Raw genomic sequence first — 17,743 nt, 5'->3', positions numbered from 1 at the left:
GTGAAGAATTAGTAAGTACATGGATGAAGAAAGGGCACCCCCACCAGTAACCAGGAACCCTTCCTAATAAGAGTACCACAGTAACTGAATTCACAGTGCTTATAGGAGTAAGCACTCTGTGTGTGTGTGTGTGTGTGTGTGTGTGTGTGTGTGTGTGTGTTGGGGCGAGAGGGACAACATGAACCGAGGGAGGGAGGGAGGGACTAAAAATAGAAGGTATACACAGACCAAGTAAAACCAAGCACCTTTATAAGACTAATGTGTGTTAATGGGTCAATAAATCCATATATAGTTTACTCATAATGTTTTGATTTCAACTACCCTTTTAGTTTCCTTTAAAGTTCTAACTTAAAAAGGCCATAAGGTATCATAAAATATATACCTGGACCCAGGGAGACACCAGAGGAATGACCACAGCAAAGTACTTCTTTCCCAAATCACAGCTGAAAGATAGCTCTGGTTTGGTAGCACTAATATAAACGTTCTCATGAAGCATTTGATTAGTAAATATGAGGAAGTTAGATTTTGTATAATGATCTCACAAATAAAAACTTGGCACATCACTTGGTGTTAGAAATATAGCTTGTGCTCATTGTCAAGCTGGCCCAAGTATCCTTCACACAGCAGATTAGGGGACTTCCTAAACTGTACCTCTCCAACTCAACATTTAAATTCTCATTCTTACTGCTAGGTTGTTTTTTTTTTTTAAGATTTTATTTATTTATCCAAGAGAGAAAGAATGAGAGAGAGAGAGCAGGAGAGAGGCAGAGGGAGAGGGAGAAGTAGACTCCCAGCTCAGCAGGGAGCCCCATGAGGGACTTGATCCCAGGACTCCAGGATCATGACCTGAGCTGAAGGCAGTCGCCCAACCGACTGAGCCACCCAGGCACCCCTCACTGCTAGGCTTTGATTGCTCTTGAAAATGACCTCTAAGCAACAGAAGGATCACTAGGAGTCAGGAGATGTGAAGCCTAGCCCATGTAACTACTTACATGATTTTGGCCAATGGGCTTGGCTTCTCTGGGTCTCAGTTTCCTCATATAAAATAAGACATTTGAATTTGGAAATTTTAAGCTTATTTCAGCTCTATTTTAAGCTACTTGCAGCTCTTAAAAGTTTATGTTCTTGAGGTAGGGAAGCTGAAGGGACTCCATGTTAGAAAGGCTCTACCTCTGCTGTTTTCCTGTTAGGGCCCATTTATGCATGTTCTGTATTTTGCCACTGAATAAGCCAAAGAAGCTGTTCCCACTTCAAGTTAATCATTCTCTGAGTTTTGTCCTAGGCCCCAAACACCTAATAACATCAAAGAAGAGCCAGATCCCAAACATGTTCCAGGACATTAGCCTCAGACAAATCTCTGTGGACGCTGGGATCAATACCCCTAACCTTCAATAATTTCCAGAATAGGGGTGCCTGGGTGTCTCAGATTGTTAAGCGTCCGACTCTAGATTTCAGCTCAGGTCATGATCTCAGGGTTGTGAGATCCAGCCCTGGGCTATCTCCTTCTGCTCCTCCCCCCCACACTCCCTCTCTTTCTTAAAGAAAAGAAAAGAAAAAAAAAGAAAAGAAAAGAAACAGAACAGAGTGCCTGGGTGGCTCAATCAGTTAAGCATCTGCCTTCAGCTCAGGTGAGCCCTACATCGGGCTCCTTGCTCGGGGTGGGGGTGGGGGGCCTGCTTCTCCCTCTGCCTGCCACTCCCCCTGCTTATGCTCTCTCTCTGACAAACAAATAAATAAATAAAATCTTTTAAAAAAATAATAATTTCCAGAATAATACCTATTGTTCACATGACACTCATCTTTGATCAGACCCTACCTTGGGTTCCCAAAGGAACATATACTCTAGATCCCTTTTCATAAATCCCTAATCCCAAACAACCACAGGACTTATTTTCCTTTCCTTTCCAAGTCTCCTAGACACTCTGCCTGCTATTCTCTGTCACTCATACTATCCAGTAAACTCTGTTTTTACTTTCTCCACCTTGCGTTTGATTTCTATCCTGCACCAAGCCAAGGACCCTTTTGGCTGGTCCTGTGGGACCCCCCCCAACCTCCGCCCAGGTCCTCGGACCCAGATTGCCTGTATTGCTTTCAAAGAAAACTAGCATTAATCAAATATTAGAGTCAGCTGCATGAGAGAGAGAGAGAGCACATTCATATATTTATATGGACTGCAATAGCAAAATAATCATTATCTTTATTATACACACAGGATAAGTGATGTGATATGTTTCTGTAGAATTTGAGAGGTACCGTGCTTGTTTAAATTTCAATTCCAACGTTTTTTATTTGTTAGATGTTCTACAGATATACAAGGAAATTAATTGTCATTTCATGGTTAAGATCACAAAAGTTAACATTTCAAAGAACCATACAAGGCTACAATTTTCACAATAGTTTGGATTTTCTCAAAATGGGGCAGCAGGAACTAGTGCCCTGTGGCAAGGCACACCACCACAGATTAAGCTCCTAGGGGGAGGTGGGTAAACCAGGCTGGCAGGTGGGGAGATGGGGGATTTCAGTCACCGAAACAAAAAGTGACTGATATAACACTGTGGAATGTAGAGCCCCTCCTTAATCCTAGATGAATCCTGACCTGGTACCACCTGCTGTTATGTATATGCTCACACAACAATTGGCACCTGCATATGGGAAACACTACTAAATTAGGCACAAAATCCCATCATCATGATAAGCCACACAGAGTATTCTTGAGGGAGCTTAATCTGTACAGAGAGATGATGAGGTAGGTAGAAGGGACCTTTTTCTCCTGTGAGACTCACAGAAAAATGCAGCTATGTCATAACCAAATTCTAAAGCACCTCATGTTCATAAAGAATTAACAAGACCCAGAATTTCTTTAAAATAAATAATACAGATCTTTAACACCTAAAAGCAATACAGTTTCAATTGGACAGTATTACTATAAATTCCAAAAATAATTTTCCATGGGAAGAAAGGCATTTGTATATATCCACTGAAAAAAAGAGTGTGTGTGTGTGTGTGTGTTTATGAAAAACACAAGTTTCAGTTTAATATTATAGGTCAACTCAAAAATAAAACATTACATTAAAATCATTTGAGGGGTAAGCTTCCTGTAAGTAAATTGCCATTTGAGCCATCATATGAAATAAATGGAAGGGTATTTTCCCTTTGCAATCTAAAACCTTCAATGTATTTAGTTGAAAATTAGCAAGAATTAACAGAACTTACTTTTATATTTATTTTTCAGCCTTACTTCAGCTCTTTGACTTCCACATATGCTGTTAATTTTCAAAAATTTTAAAAATTATAATATAAAAAATACCTACCTATGACTGCCAGCCAACAAAAATAATCTGCAATTAATATCAGAGATTTAGATTCTATTTATCTAGATCTTTTTTCAGTCTTTTTCATCCTCTCCTAACTGAGAAAGTAGCCACACAAAAACAATGTTTTTTTATTGTAACAGAAGCAATTCATTTTACAGTGAGAAAAGATTCATCTGCATCATTAAAGAAATACAAACTTTCACAAGACACATGGAAGAAAGTGAATTCAAGAACTACAATATATTTTTTGAGAAAGCAACACTGAAATCTACCTTTTCCAGAATTTATTTTAATAATGACTATGATCAAATGTTATCTGCAATATTGGCTGCAGGTATAATTTGAAAACTTTTACTAAATGACAACCCAATACAATTCATTTAGGAAACATGGCAAATTTTGTGGCATTTTTGCTATTATTTGGCAATATCCAAAGATAACATTTGTTATTCACACACACACATATATACTAATAATCATATATATTCCACTGGATATATTCATACTCACTTTCAAAATTTCCAATTCCAAGTAGATATTACACTATAGAACTTGAATCTCGGTCAGCTATAACACAGACATTTGTCATCTGTTACCTAAATTGGTATAAGCACCTCATTTCCTTGAGGTCAGTTTAGGGTCAACAGACATAATTACTTGTCATCATGGTAGGCCCAGGGAAAATAATCAAATTAGTATTGTAGAAAAAAAAGCCAAGGGGCACCTGGGTGGCTCAGTTGGTTATGCGTCTAACTTCAGCTCAGGTCATGATTTCAGGGTCCTGGGATCCATCCCCATGTCAGGTTCCTCCCTCAACCAGGAGTCTGCTTGTCCCTCTCCCTCTCCTTCTGCCCCTCCCCTGACTTATGCACATGTGTACTCTCTCTCTCTCAAATAAATAAAAATCTTTAAAAAAGACAAAATATTAATCCCATTATTAAATATCTGAGCTATATAGCCTTGAAATTGCTGGACAAATAATAAATATGTACTAGACAGTTGTCATGAAACAGATACCAAGGATCCTTTTTACATTCCAGAACATTCAGTATGTTGAAAGATGTAGCCAGCTATATCCTAAGTATCAATCACCCTTGTGATATAATCATTTGTATCAAAAATATTCTGGAGGTTCCATGTTGGACCACATAGTCTCAATTTATCAAATACATGATATTTAGATTATAGATTAGGCCATCCCAGGATACTCTCCACATAACCTTGACTCCTCAGTGGGAACATGAGACTGCCATCATAGATCCCGACATATACACACAGGAAAACAGAGTCAAATCCATGCAAGGGGGAGGGAAGCCTGTTTGAATATTTGGAAATTCAACTTATGACTTCTAAATTAATAATCCAACTTTAGACAAGAATCTAAAATCTGTACATGACATGGCATTAGGCTTTTAGAAGGATAGTTATCATTACAAAAATTTTCTATGATGACAGCAATAATGAAAACACTTCAAACACCAGACAACTATGAATTAAAGTACAGTTATAACTATTGTTTTAAAAAATCCAGTTTCTAAGCCATTTCCAATAGTATCATATCTGAAACCTAGAATAATCCAAATGTATATTTATGTGTGTATATCATTTTTCCCAAACTCTTGACTTTGTTATATAGGCAACCCTCAAAAAACATCTCCCAATTCCCTTTTTGAAAAAAGAAAATTTTTTATTGCTCTGCAAAGGATAAATTACTTCCATTCAGCTATTTTCTTCATATGTGATAAATTATAAATTAAGATTTTTAAAAATAATCATCCCTTAATATTATTATCAGAAAGAAGCAATTAGGAGACAAACTTCACTCTTCCATTGGACTCTGGCCAGTGGGTGATTCAGAAAATTGTTGCAACAATGGTTTTTTTAATCTAATCAAGCCATTTTGTCAAAATAAGAGTAAATTCCCAAACCACATATAACTTGTTGCTGTTGTCTAAGAACTACCTTCACAAATCAGGCATGGAAGCCACTTGGGGTCAGGTCATCTGGAAGAGTTTCCTGATGGAAGAGATTTCCTACCCACTCAAAAAATAGTGTAAGTGCCATGTTCCTACATGAGCCACTATACAAATGCCTGATTGCCCCATGTAATAGGCCAATCACTCCTACTGATTCTTTAACAACTGGAAAGAAGTCCCTGCTGTGTAGATTATGAAGCACATCACATATTAGTGACCTTTGGAATTAGGACAAACAACATGCACTCACTAACAAATTCCCCCTTATACTGAAGAGGCTAGTTAAGGGTGTCAGCCATTTGACAAAAATAGCTGAAGTGCAGATGGAAATATCAACATAGAAAGCTTCATTCTTCAGTGTTCCAGTGCAAAGACCAGGAATTCACATCTGGCTTGAATATTATGAGTGCATCTGATAATTTTACCCAATGACTACACATAAAAAACAGTTTCCTACTTGGATTTATACTTCTGTTCTGAACTATATTTGAGGAAAAAAATCAACAAAATAGCATTTTGGATTCATTGACTAACCAGAGAAGGCATATTGGGTCACCGGGTTTTGAACAGAAAGAAACCTCTATTTTTTGCATTCTTGATCCTATCTTAATTGTTTAACATGTTGGTCTATCAGCATAGCACAGGGGTTTGGAGACAGGCAGGAAGGTCATTTTGACTCGGGGTAACATCTTGCACCCATCACTTAGTAGCTATATGGATTTAATCAGGGAAGTTTTCCAATCCCTCTAGACATCAGTCTCCTCCTCTTTAATACGGGATAGTGCCAACTCATTGAATTATTGTGCAGATAAAATGAGATAATCTATGTAGAACTCTTAGCACAATGGGTAATACCATGATAAGCTCTCAATATATATTAATTATTGCTTCTTATTATTGAAAAAAATGTTCCTATTATTATTATAAAATGTTTCAATGAGTTAAACTATTTTTCCTAATGAATTTTTCTATAGTTAAACTGTCCAGCTTATTGGAAAAAAAAATGTATTCAAACAAGTTTGAATTAGGTTAACTTCATCATAAGGCCATAGAGGACCTCCATTTTACTTTTATTATATTACTATTGTTACTCCTTATATGGACCTTCTAGAAAAGGACTAGAATTCTTTTTCATATTGAGGAGATAAGTAATTAGGGGGTAATCTTGACACTTAAATATGTGTCAATAGACTGTCCATTTTTTAAGTGTGTTTTTTGGGGGTAGTAGATTTAGGTTTGTACACATCTGGCAGTATTCTCCCATACTGTATCCCTTCGATCAGTTACTCTCTGATGTTAAGAATGAAGTCTATGCTTTTGAGACTAAATGAAGATAATTGGCTTGTGTGGAATAGCAGTGGCTAGATTAGCACTATGTCCTAACTAGTTGAGCAATTCAAACCAGAACCTAGTCACCACTCATCCTAAGACCTCAGTACATGAAGTGACTCTGAGTCTCAGAGTAAGTTACTTACTTAATGTGTTACTTACCAACATTTTATTAATGCTACTCAAATGTGGTTTTCAAAAGAGTCTAAAATCACGAAAACAAATGGGAAATTCATAGTAAGGCTTTTCCACAGTCACTACTATAAATCATAAACAACAAGGAAAGTGTTGCCAATTTCTGAATTCTCAAAGTACAAATACAAATTTCTCAAAAAAGAATTTTACACATATACTTTATTTTGCTCCTGTCACTTGTTTTATTTTATTCTGTACATTGTACTGGGAGAACCAAATCCCTTTGGTAGACCCAGGATGTAAACTCTGTAATGTAAACTCCACTCTAATATCAGATTTATGTTCTCAAAATCATCAAACAACTATAGTACCTTGAAACACATACCAAAAACAAAAAAAAAACAAAAACAAAACTGATCTGCAGATAAACCTTAGGTGTGAATGTATTTTATCCTACCAAATCCACAGGTTTCTATGCATGGCTTTTGAAATGGGTAGAAGAGGAGCTACCTACATGACATTTCCTTAATCTTTCTCATCTTGTACCACACAGGATAAAAGAGTATCGTTAGGATAGAACACTAATCTTGGGGCACCTGGGTGGCTCAGTCGTTAAGCGTCTGCGTTCGGCTCAGGTCATGATGCCAGGGTCCTAGAATAGAGCCCCCATCGGGCTCCCTGCTCCGCGGGAAGCCTGCTTCTCTCTCTCCCTCTCCCACTCCCCCTGCTTGTGTTCCCTCTCTTGCTGTGTCTCTCTCTGTCAAAAAAATAAACAAAATCTTAAAAAAAAAAAAAAGAATAGTAAAGAGGTGGGAAGCTAACAACCATATTGAAAGGCATACCAGCTTTTCATCATGAGATTTAGAAGAATTATCACAACCCTGAGTGTAACAAATTTGCCTTAACACTGTCACAGATACACATCCTCATTACATGCTGTGTGACCCAGCAATGCACAGATGTGTGGCCTACAGCCGCATCAAAGTACCAGGACAGAAGAATGATCTATAAGAATGCACCATTGTAATAATCTTCTCCTCTTCATGTTCAGGCAGAACAGAACTGATTCCTATAGGCTACTTATAAAGTATATTCATTGGCCATTTAAAGATGAGCTTTTGAACTTTTCTACACAAACGATAATATGTGGTAGATTGTACTAAGTTACATAGGCAATTACTAAATATGTTAACTACAGTTCATACCAACAATATACACATATTAAATTCTTATGTAGACCTAGTCTTTTGAATTTGACTGATTCAAGAGCATACTGAAATGATTTACTGTGACAACTATATGGAAAATACTAAACAATTATGTCAGTTTGATCTGATACAGGTCGGACTGGATGTGAATAAATTAAAGCAGATATTCATACTCATTTTAATAAGCCAATAGGATGGATAGATCTACTAGTTCTGATGGCATCTCCAAACCACTGAATGCAAATTGTCTGTACTTGTTCTAGTTTTTTCCCGATTTTCACTTTAAAGTAGTGGGCTTTACCTCTATTGCCACTCCCCTGCTCCCACTCCTCACCCGGATGCAATGATTATGAGACAATACTATAAAATAAGGGAGGCATCCTGCCATCATACCCTATGAATTCAGGGCAAACATGTAGAACATCTGAGACAAGGAATCTTCAGGGATAAGGATTATGTGAAAAGAGAATTGAAATCATCATACAGAAAATACTAAATTTCTCATATAAAATTTTCATAATGTTTGAATTCTTTAAAAAGTTTTTAGTATTTTTTTTCCAGTAGAACACTCTCATGTACACTGGCTCAACTTTCACAGGGATATATTTATTCTTAAAATGTTGTTAAAGATCAGCAGTATAATAAATTACTACATTATTACATTAAAATAGGTATAAAAAGGTATCACTTACTAGCACTTGGTAAAACATTCTAGAATGGTCCACCTTTCATTTTCAAATTCTTCAAACTTCCAAAATCAACACAGATCCTAACACTTATTTCTGTTTCCATAGTTGTATTTCTAATGTGCCCCCTTACTTTTTTCTCTTTAACCTAGAGTGTTCTCTGAAATGGCAGTGGCTAGAATTGTTCTTATCTTACGGATAGAAAGTCCAAGGCAGCCAGAGGTAAAATAATCGACCATAAGTCACTCTACCTGCCAGTGCAGATGAACAAAGACCAAGCGCAGAAACCTGTGGATGGAGCAGCAAGTGGAAAGGAGGGAAAAGTCATGAATTTCATGTTCAAGGATCTGAAAATCCAACAGGATCTAGTCACTCAGAACAAATTCAACAGTATGCCAATACACAAAGTGGGCTAACATAGAGCAGATGTAATAATAACTCAATGAGAAAAGCCATTTTCAGCTACCATGTAAATGTAAAGTCTTAGGAGTTCCCATATAAGTATTCTAAACCATTACAGTCCAAGGGTAACCATAGCAGTTTCTCTAAAGATAAAGGCAGAGGTTGATTATCTGGATAATTACAAAAAGTGTCCCTACTAGATTGAGATGCCTTATTAATTTGGAGGCCTATTTATTGGAATTTATAATTGACTAAAGAAATAATTTATAAACACAAATATATATATGGGGCAAGGCTTCATAGATAAGTGATTAAAGAAATATGTGCTATAAGAGAAGGACACAGAATAAGCCCCCCAAACAAGATGAATTCTAAAATGTGAACCTAGAATGGAACAAGGTGCAGAGCATAAGGACATGTCAGGGAGAGTTCACCCACAAAATTTATGGTGATAAACTACAGCAAGTCTCTCAACAGTTTCCTAATCTTTAGTGTGACTTGTAATTCTATGGCTGAGGTTGCCCCATCTGGGTTGCCTATCTATCCCCCTTTCATACTTAAGCATTATCCATAATTCAAGGCTCAAGGCTATTGCTCACCCACTTGTGGAGCTTAATATTTTAATAAAATCACACTGATCTCTTAGCCTTCTCCAGGCTCCTACAGAATTTATATTTGGCATTGCACAACACTATACTTATAATACTTGCTAAGTATTACATAATACTTATAATATTTCTGAATTGCTCATTACTTTTTTTTATAGAACAGAAATGTCTCCTCAATCAGAATAGAAACTCCATGAAGGTATCAATCATTGACTTTCAGCCCTGAAATGCCATGACAGCGAATTCAGTGCTCTACACTGAGCAAACCAATACAAAATTGTTGAATTAAGGGAGTTTTCCTATGGGTTAGGAGGAAACACCTAAATTAAACTGAGTTAAACAAGTTGATTCTTAGAAATTGAAGCTCATTAAGCAAATGTTAAAAATCAGGCCTTTGTCTTAATGAGTACAAACACAAATTAGTGGGTAGAAGATGATAGTTGTTTGTGAGTTAACAGAAAACCATGAATAAAAACCAGGTCTGATAGCTAAGTAGAAGCTCACCCTCTAGATTTAGGTGTATCATTAATTAGAACATATTTTACTGTCTCCCTCTGGCTTTTAAAAATTGATGCTCTGTAAAGGGTTGGCAGGTATTAATGGATTTCAAAGAAAAGGAATATTCTATCATATTTACTTGGTCTCAAGTGTATAAAAGTTAATTTTTTTCTATCAAAAGATGGTCTCAGAGCACCTGGGTGGCTCAGTCGGTTAAGCACTGACTTGATTTCCACTCAGGTCATGATCTCAGGGTCGTGAAATGGAGCCCTGTGTCCAGCTCCATGCTCAATGGGGAGTCTGCTTGATATTCTCTTCCTCTGCCTTCCCCCATCCTCTCTCTTTTTCTCTCTCTCAAATAAATACATAAATCTTAAAAAAAAAAAAGATGGTCTTATTTGGTAACAATCCCAACTCTAACCTTTCAAGTAAAAGGAAATTGAGATGGTAAGTTTATTTGTTGTGATGAATCCTGCCACTGAGATAAAAATAGACAGTGGTTTTGTTTCTGCTACCAACAGGAATTAGAACACGATATAAGCAGGAAAGAAACAAAGTTGTAGGTATATTTATAATTTAGTATGCTCTAAATTGGGACAAGATAGTAACAAATACAGATTTAAAAATCTTAATCCTGGGGCACCTGGGTGGCTCAGTCGTTAAGCATCTGCCTTTGTCTCAGGTCATGATCCCAGGGTCCTGGGATAGAGCCCTGCATCGGGCTCCCTGCTCAGCGGGAAGCCTGCTTCTCCCTCTCCCACTCCCCCTGCTTGTTTTCCTGCTCTCGCTGTTTCTCTCTCTCTCTCTGTCAAATAAATAAATAAATAAATCTTCAAAAAAAACTAAAAATAAATTAATCCTATTTCAATATGCATTCACTGGTCTCTTTAGAAACTTTACTGAGAAGAAAAAAGAAACCAGAAACACTTCAGGGATGAGTATATGAGAAAATATGTTTTCATATTTTCTTTAAATTTCTTTAAATGTTCTTTCATAGAACAATTACTGAAAATACCATACTAACAAAGTTTTTCAAGAATTAGAATAAAGTTGTGAAAGTAAGATCTTTTTATGCTAGCTTAATTTAAAACACCTAAACCACACAAAGATACCTGTTTACTTATATTATCCCATTCATTTTTGTGAATTTTCCAAGTCTAGTATGTGTCTGTATAGCCTGAAAGATACATCCACACCCACATATCATAAAATGTAATGGGAGCAAAAGGAGGGGAAAGAGGAGTCCTGATTGGAAGAATATTACAAACAGCCAGGAAAGAAATCACCTTTACGTATTATTCCCAGATTAGAGTCAGCATTTTGGACAATGTCATCAACCGGTAAAAGACAGGAAGTAACACTGGGGGAGAATCTGGAGGATATCTTAGCAGAAGATGAAACTGTAGATACCTTAGAAGCTTTGCCGGAGATACAGAAGTATACCTTAGCACCTCGTTTCCATGGGAGAATGGTTCAAAATATGTCATTTGTGGAATAGTAGGAAAAATGTCTATCATTTCTCCAGCACCATCCCCACATAGATAGAGTCTGAATCTCCAGTTCCACATCTACAAAACTGGGGTAATAATATTCACGGAGAATTATTTTGAAGATCAAATGAGATGGTGGATGTAAAATAATTCTAGGTCCTAGATGTAGAATAAGAGTAAAATAGGGAGAAAAATGCTTTCTGTTCTCTTGTGTCCTTGTCATTGCCATCTACACTTAAAAGAAATAAATGCAACTACAAGAGCCAAGTAATATCTAACACATCTCACTGAAATTAGAGATTCTTCTTTCTAAAATAACTCTACTTCATGCCTGCTGACCACATTCTCAGGCAATGGTTCTAATGGTCCTAAACGCTAGTGTACATAAAAACAAAGGAGTTGGAAGCCTGTTAAAAAATCACCGAAAGTGATTGAGCCAGTCTGACATGGGTCCTAAGACTTCTCTTCTTTTAGAAGGCAACCCAGGTAATTCTGGTAGTTATGGGCAGCAGACAACGCTTTACTCTAAAAAAGGTACTTTGGGATTAATATCTTAGCTGTTACTTGCATATGAAATTATCAGTGAAAAATCAGTATCATAAAGGTAGGTAGAAAGAGCTAGAAACAGAGACATAGAAAGAAAACCACAGAATACCAGGTTGTAAGGGATTTCTCTTTCCAATAAAATAAATCTCCATCATCTCTGACAGATGGTCATCCTAAATACCTTCAGTGATGGGGAATTGCTGTCTTCAGGCAACATGTGCTATTTTGGGTTTTAAATTCATGTTTTAAAAAAAAGATAAATCGTAAGTTATTTGGAAAATTAAAGAAATGGGGATATTATTCAGGATGAATTATACACAAAAGCCTTTCTAGACTTGATTGAACAAGATAAGGCACCAGCTAAATTCAAAAGTAATCTGACTACAAGAAGATCTGAACACCCAAATGCTGGATCTGCTACCTGATTCCACTAAAAAAGCCATACATTCTGTGTCTGCTGTAAAAATAAACTTTTTCTCTATGTCTCTCATTCACATTTCAATGGTGCAACATTTCAATCATGCATCTGGTACCACTTTCATTTCCCTATTTAGGTAGTGGTAAGTAAACAGCAATAAAAATATATATAATCCAAAAATTTTGCAATGCTTGTGAATATTTTAAAATAACGGCCCAGAACAAAACATTTTAAATGAATATAAAATATATGACAAAGCCATTTTACCTTACTACTCTATTGAAAACAATAGTATTTATATTTGAATCTTTATATAGGTCTTCCACCAAATGAGTGAATTGTTATTAAGCCATTTAGTTTTTTACTTGTTTAGAAGAACTCACCAGGCCTAGTGGTTTCAGATGGCTCTGTCATGAGTGATTGATCCTTGGGCATTTCCACTTTCATTTATGTAAATTATCAAAGGCTCCTATAGCTTCTTCTAGTACAAATCCACTGCCTTGTCAATGATGCAAAATTGGAAAGTGTGGGGTACTGCACTCTAATATGGTGTTGAATTATTTTAACCTAATCTGCCAAAATATTGTCTGGAATAAGAAATTTTTAACCAGTTGTTCAGGGTTTAGAATAGGCTAAAAACTCTCTGACAGTGATAACATTTCATATAGGTCTCAGTGCTTCCTTTTAGTCCAGGATTCCAGCTGAGAATTAGAGTAGTTCCTATTTCCTCTTTTCCACTGAACAACCACTAGAACATCCACCCCCAATCTGTACGTTGGGCAATATTCATTTGTGTGAAAATATTCGTGTGAAATTACTGGGCCTGAGGTATACTATTTGCTGAAGTATCAGATGAAAAAGATTTCTCTGAATACTTTAGCAACAATATCTGGTTTATTTTCCTTGAACACTAAAGAGCATCCAATAATAAATCTCTCTCTCTCTCTCCAAAAGTATCTTTGTGTTCAAGCCTGAGAAAGAGAAAAGCAGCCACCAGCATCCAGAAGCTAACCTGGTACTATCCAATTAGCCTTTGTGTTCTTCTGCTGAACATAAACAATTTCACAAAGCATCATCTTCAGGCCAGGCCACCCTGTGACTGGGATGGAGCAAGTCAAAAATGGCACAACTCCCTTATCATGCCTGAACACAGACAAAACACGAACATTGTCCAAGCCACAAAATACCACACATGCCCCTCTCTTGCTAAATGAGAGATTGCTGGGTATTTTTTCTTTTTCTTTTATTTTTAACCAACTACAGCCAAAACCCAAATCCTATGAGTTCTTTCTAACTTGGTTCCTCAAGATGTGCATCCTCCCTTACCAACACATTCAACCACCGGTGTGTTCCTGGTGGTCTCTGGGTGGCAGGCATTGACAAACCCAATTACTGAAACCAGAATAGAATTCTAATAGAAAATAAATTCCTTGAGCTTATTTTCTCACATTGTGGGTTTCGTGGCAAAAGACCCTTTAGTTCTCTCCCTCAGTATTACTTTTGTGAGATGTAGAAAAAACAAGTGGATTATGGCTCATCTGTTAAATATTTACTAGAGGAAGAGGCATGTTTTCAAGGAATATGATTCATCATGTTAGATCAACACCCAGGCCACAGTGAGCCTGGTGGTCCATGGTCCTGGGTGCTTATACAGAATCCTACGATGGATTCAATGTGAACCACTAGTAGAAAACACAATTAAAGTGATATGGCACTGACTTTGCTCAAATTCTTGCTTTTCTCAGATTTTATCCTTATTAGGGATGCTTATCTCGTGATTATTATTTCCTCATGAAAGCACATTTAATGGTCTAGTTTATAAATACATAAATTTAAGTTGCCTGCTGTGAAAAAAAAGAGGTGAAGTAGTAATCTAAAGACCTGAGGTATGTTTATGCAAATCTCAATAATTTGTATGAGATAAAAAGTTTCCAATTATAGTATATAACTTCTGACCTTTTGAAAAATGACTACTAGCCTTTGCAAAGGACCAATATTATCATCTGCCTCTCTTAAAAATATAAACAGACTGCCCTTCTATAGGGCTTATTCCAATAAGTAATTTCCATTCAAGGGAACAGTAACAACACCTTAAAAGTCATTGCCATGAACTGTATATTAAATATTGCTCAAGGAATTTGACGTACATTATTTCTAATCCTCACAAAACACCAAAAGATATATAGAATTATTCACATTTTATAGATGAGGACCTACATCAGAGAAATTAAATGATATGTTCCAAACACACTATATTAAAGGATAGAGCTAAGATTCAAACCCACTTATGTCTGACTTGATGAACTGAAGGATGTTTACTTATGTGTGTGTGTATGCCTTCCTATTAGGTGAAATTACTTTTAACCCTCAATATCCTCTGTGTTTTAATAGCTCATTTAATGTATGCCTCTGAGTGTGTAAAAATACATACACATATTCAAAACTTGCTATTAATTGCTTTCATTTCAACTGCAAGTTTTAAAAGAATTTATCCCTAAATAATTTGAGAAAATATACTGAATAAATATTATAGTTATCACCTCTGATGATTTCTTCTGCTCTACCCCCTCAAACACTTTAAGATGGCTTTGCGTGTGAATTTAGTATCAACACTCAGATCTTAATCTCCATGATATAGATTCTTCACCCCTTTAGTAGTTCTGAGTATAATGTTTCTAATGCAGCACAGGGACTTCAGAGAGAAACTGAAGAGGAATGTGAAATGACATTGTGAATTCAAGCAAAAACTCCTTCTTTCTTTTTCCCTATCTCTTGCTCTCTTTTTCTTTTGTATTTGTTTTTTCCCCTTTTTTAAAATGTTGATCAATTAGCTAACGTTCTACAAAAATGTCGAGGGCTGGAAGATCTGGAATCATCAGGTACAAAAGAACATTCTACCAATGCTCCTGCCTGCCCCGATTTATCCTGTGCCTTTATCAGACTGCATCACTATCTTTATGCTATTATTTTAAAAAATTTCATATGGGGGCATGCTCATTTTTATCAAATTACAAGGCACCATAGAAATACACTAATCCCTTGTTGGCTAATACAATGATCTTTTAAATATCAGAGGTGTCAGATTACTTCCAGTTTTTTAGATCATGAGACATGTAGTACCAGAGATCTTTAATTTCAAAGTGCAATGCAATTTCAAAATTGTCAAAATGAAAAATATTCATTTGCCTGTGATAAAAATTTTTAACTGGCTCATTCAAGACGCAAACCCTCTAACATTGGAATGCATTTACATGAGAATCATCTTCTATTCCGCCCATCTTATTGCCTCAAGAAATAAATGGATTTTAGGGGAATTTATTTAAAAGACATCTCTGTCCGAGGTGGGGCTCACATTGCTCGGTGAGGCTGCAACAGTTTACCAGAAGGAGTCAGGCCATAAAGAAAGAAGTGCTGGCATAGGGTGGGGCTGAATAGTTTGCATCTTTTCCCACTGTTTCTCACTGGTATCGCTTCCATGAAAATCAAGGGTGGGGGAATGTGTGCCAGGCTAAGAAATCCTACAGACTGCTTTGTGTGCCCAACAGCCCCAGCCCATAATATCTTTATCTTAGCCGTTTATCTTAATCAATGAAAGAGCTATCACACTATCATGTCTGGGAAAACTGTAGAGGAGCTAAGCAAACCAAAGAAATATCATGCTGAGGATCATATTTCTCCTGTCACAACAGTCTTTTCTCCTTAGGAAGAATACACTTAGCACGGAACCAAAGGCGTTTGCTGTCTGGCCATCTCAAGATCATCCCCGAGCAAACATCTGGTCAAAAATCTCCCTTTTGCTTCACAATCCACCCTGCTTAACATTTCCTTTTAAACTCACTCATTCTAAAAATAAAATGACTCTCTCTATATATATACCCAGTTAACACCAGAAGCATCCATCAGTGGCCGCAATCCTCAATAATACACATGCAGAACACACCTTATCTCTGTTCACTTCACCATGCTCCAGTCAACGTATCCATCAGGAACCCTGGTTCCTTTCCTATTCTCAGAAAGCAGTCTGCACCTGCCTCTTTAAAAGGCAATGTTTGGTGCTGCCATAGTCTATAGTTACTCATAATGCTCCACGGTTTCTGTAATCTCACTGATATTACACACTAACACATACACACACATATCTCTATACAGACATTCCTAATTCCGGCGATTTACCTTTTTGGGTTTTTTCCTTCTCTGACTACTGCCGTTGAACTTCTCTCCACTGTCGCTTTTCTGAGCTGCATCTTCGTTCATCATTTTGAACAGTTTGGAGAGAAAACAGCTCTGCCATTAAACCCTGCTGCTTGCACAGACCACTAGCGAGTATGCACTTACTGGAGGAAAGCAGGAGGAGGAGGAGGGGTGGGGAAGGGGCGCGCGCTGGGAGGGTAAGGACGGTGACGTTGCCATGGCAGCAGCTGCCACAACTGTTTATCGGACTGCATTGTTAAATCTGATTCAACCAATTACCATCAGGGACCAGTTACAATGAAGAAAGCCTTGAAAAAAGAATGCCAGGGACTCGAATGATTTGGGGACTTTGCTGGTTGGTTCTTGACACACCTTCGATTCGATCAGCTCTCAACCCACACACAAAACCTGCACTTAATTTTCTTCCTACAGGTACTTCAACACGGAACAGACACAAGGCATGATGAGAAAACTATAACAATCTTGAATGTGTCTCTGAACCTGAAGACATGTATTTCAGCCAGTGAAGAGGCTACTTAAGGAAAAGGATTAGCTGTTACTATCCTAAAGTGCATGTAAGAAAGTTACAGTTTTATGATGTTATTCACTTGATTCCAAATGATAATCTTTCAAAACTCAGCTCAAGGATGACTTTTGTCACGAAGCTTTGAGAACACGTTCCCCATCAACCAGGTAACACAGATCACTCCCTCTTCTGGGCCTCCTCCTTCCACTGTACACTTCTAACAGAGCACCTGCAACACATCTCACAACTGCATGTTCCCATCAGGAGCTACTTAAGGCCTGGGATAGTGAGTGTGTATGAGTGTGTGTGTGTGTGTGCGCGCGCGCGCCCATGCTTAGGTTGGAAAGAGATCATTAAACTTCCCAGAATTAAGCATGATGCATTATATATTAAAGGCTTAATCAAGGTTTGTCAAA

The 17,743-nt window shown here is 37.1% G+C and overlaps 1 protein-coding gene across 12 annotated transcripts in view; it reads right to left on the bottom strand.

Annotated features, from left to right (window-relative positions):
- The window catches only part of ANK2 (ankyrin 2), a 318,537-nt gene extending 301,602 nt beyond the window's left edge, over nt 1–16,935 (bottom strand). For all 12 annotated transcript variants that reach the window (XM_073892120.1, XM_073892130.1, XM_025874074.2 and 9 more), the window contains exon 1: nt 16,784–16,935. In XM_073892120.1, the coding sequence (XP_073748221.1) occupies nt 16,784–16,867 (84 nt within the window). In that variant the 5' untranslated portion in view covers nt 16,868–16,935. The remainder of the gene's footprint in view (nt 1–16,783) is intronic.
- Nucleotides 16,936–17,743: the final 808 nt, after the last annotated feature.

This window comes from Callorhinus ursinus, unplaced genomic scaffold (genome assembly GCF_003265705.2).
Source record: "Callorhinus ursinus isolate GAN/ISIS: 27379988/994484 unplaced genomic scaffold, GSC_fseal_2.0 scaffold4, whole genome shotgun sequence".
In the NCBI taxonomy this organism is placed as follows: Eukaryota; Metazoa; Chordata; class Mammalia; order Carnivora; family Otariidae; genus Callorhinus; species Callorhinus ursinus.
The sequence above is the reverse complement of the archived record's forward strand: the minus strand, read 5'-3'. Positions and strand labels throughout refer to the sequence as shown.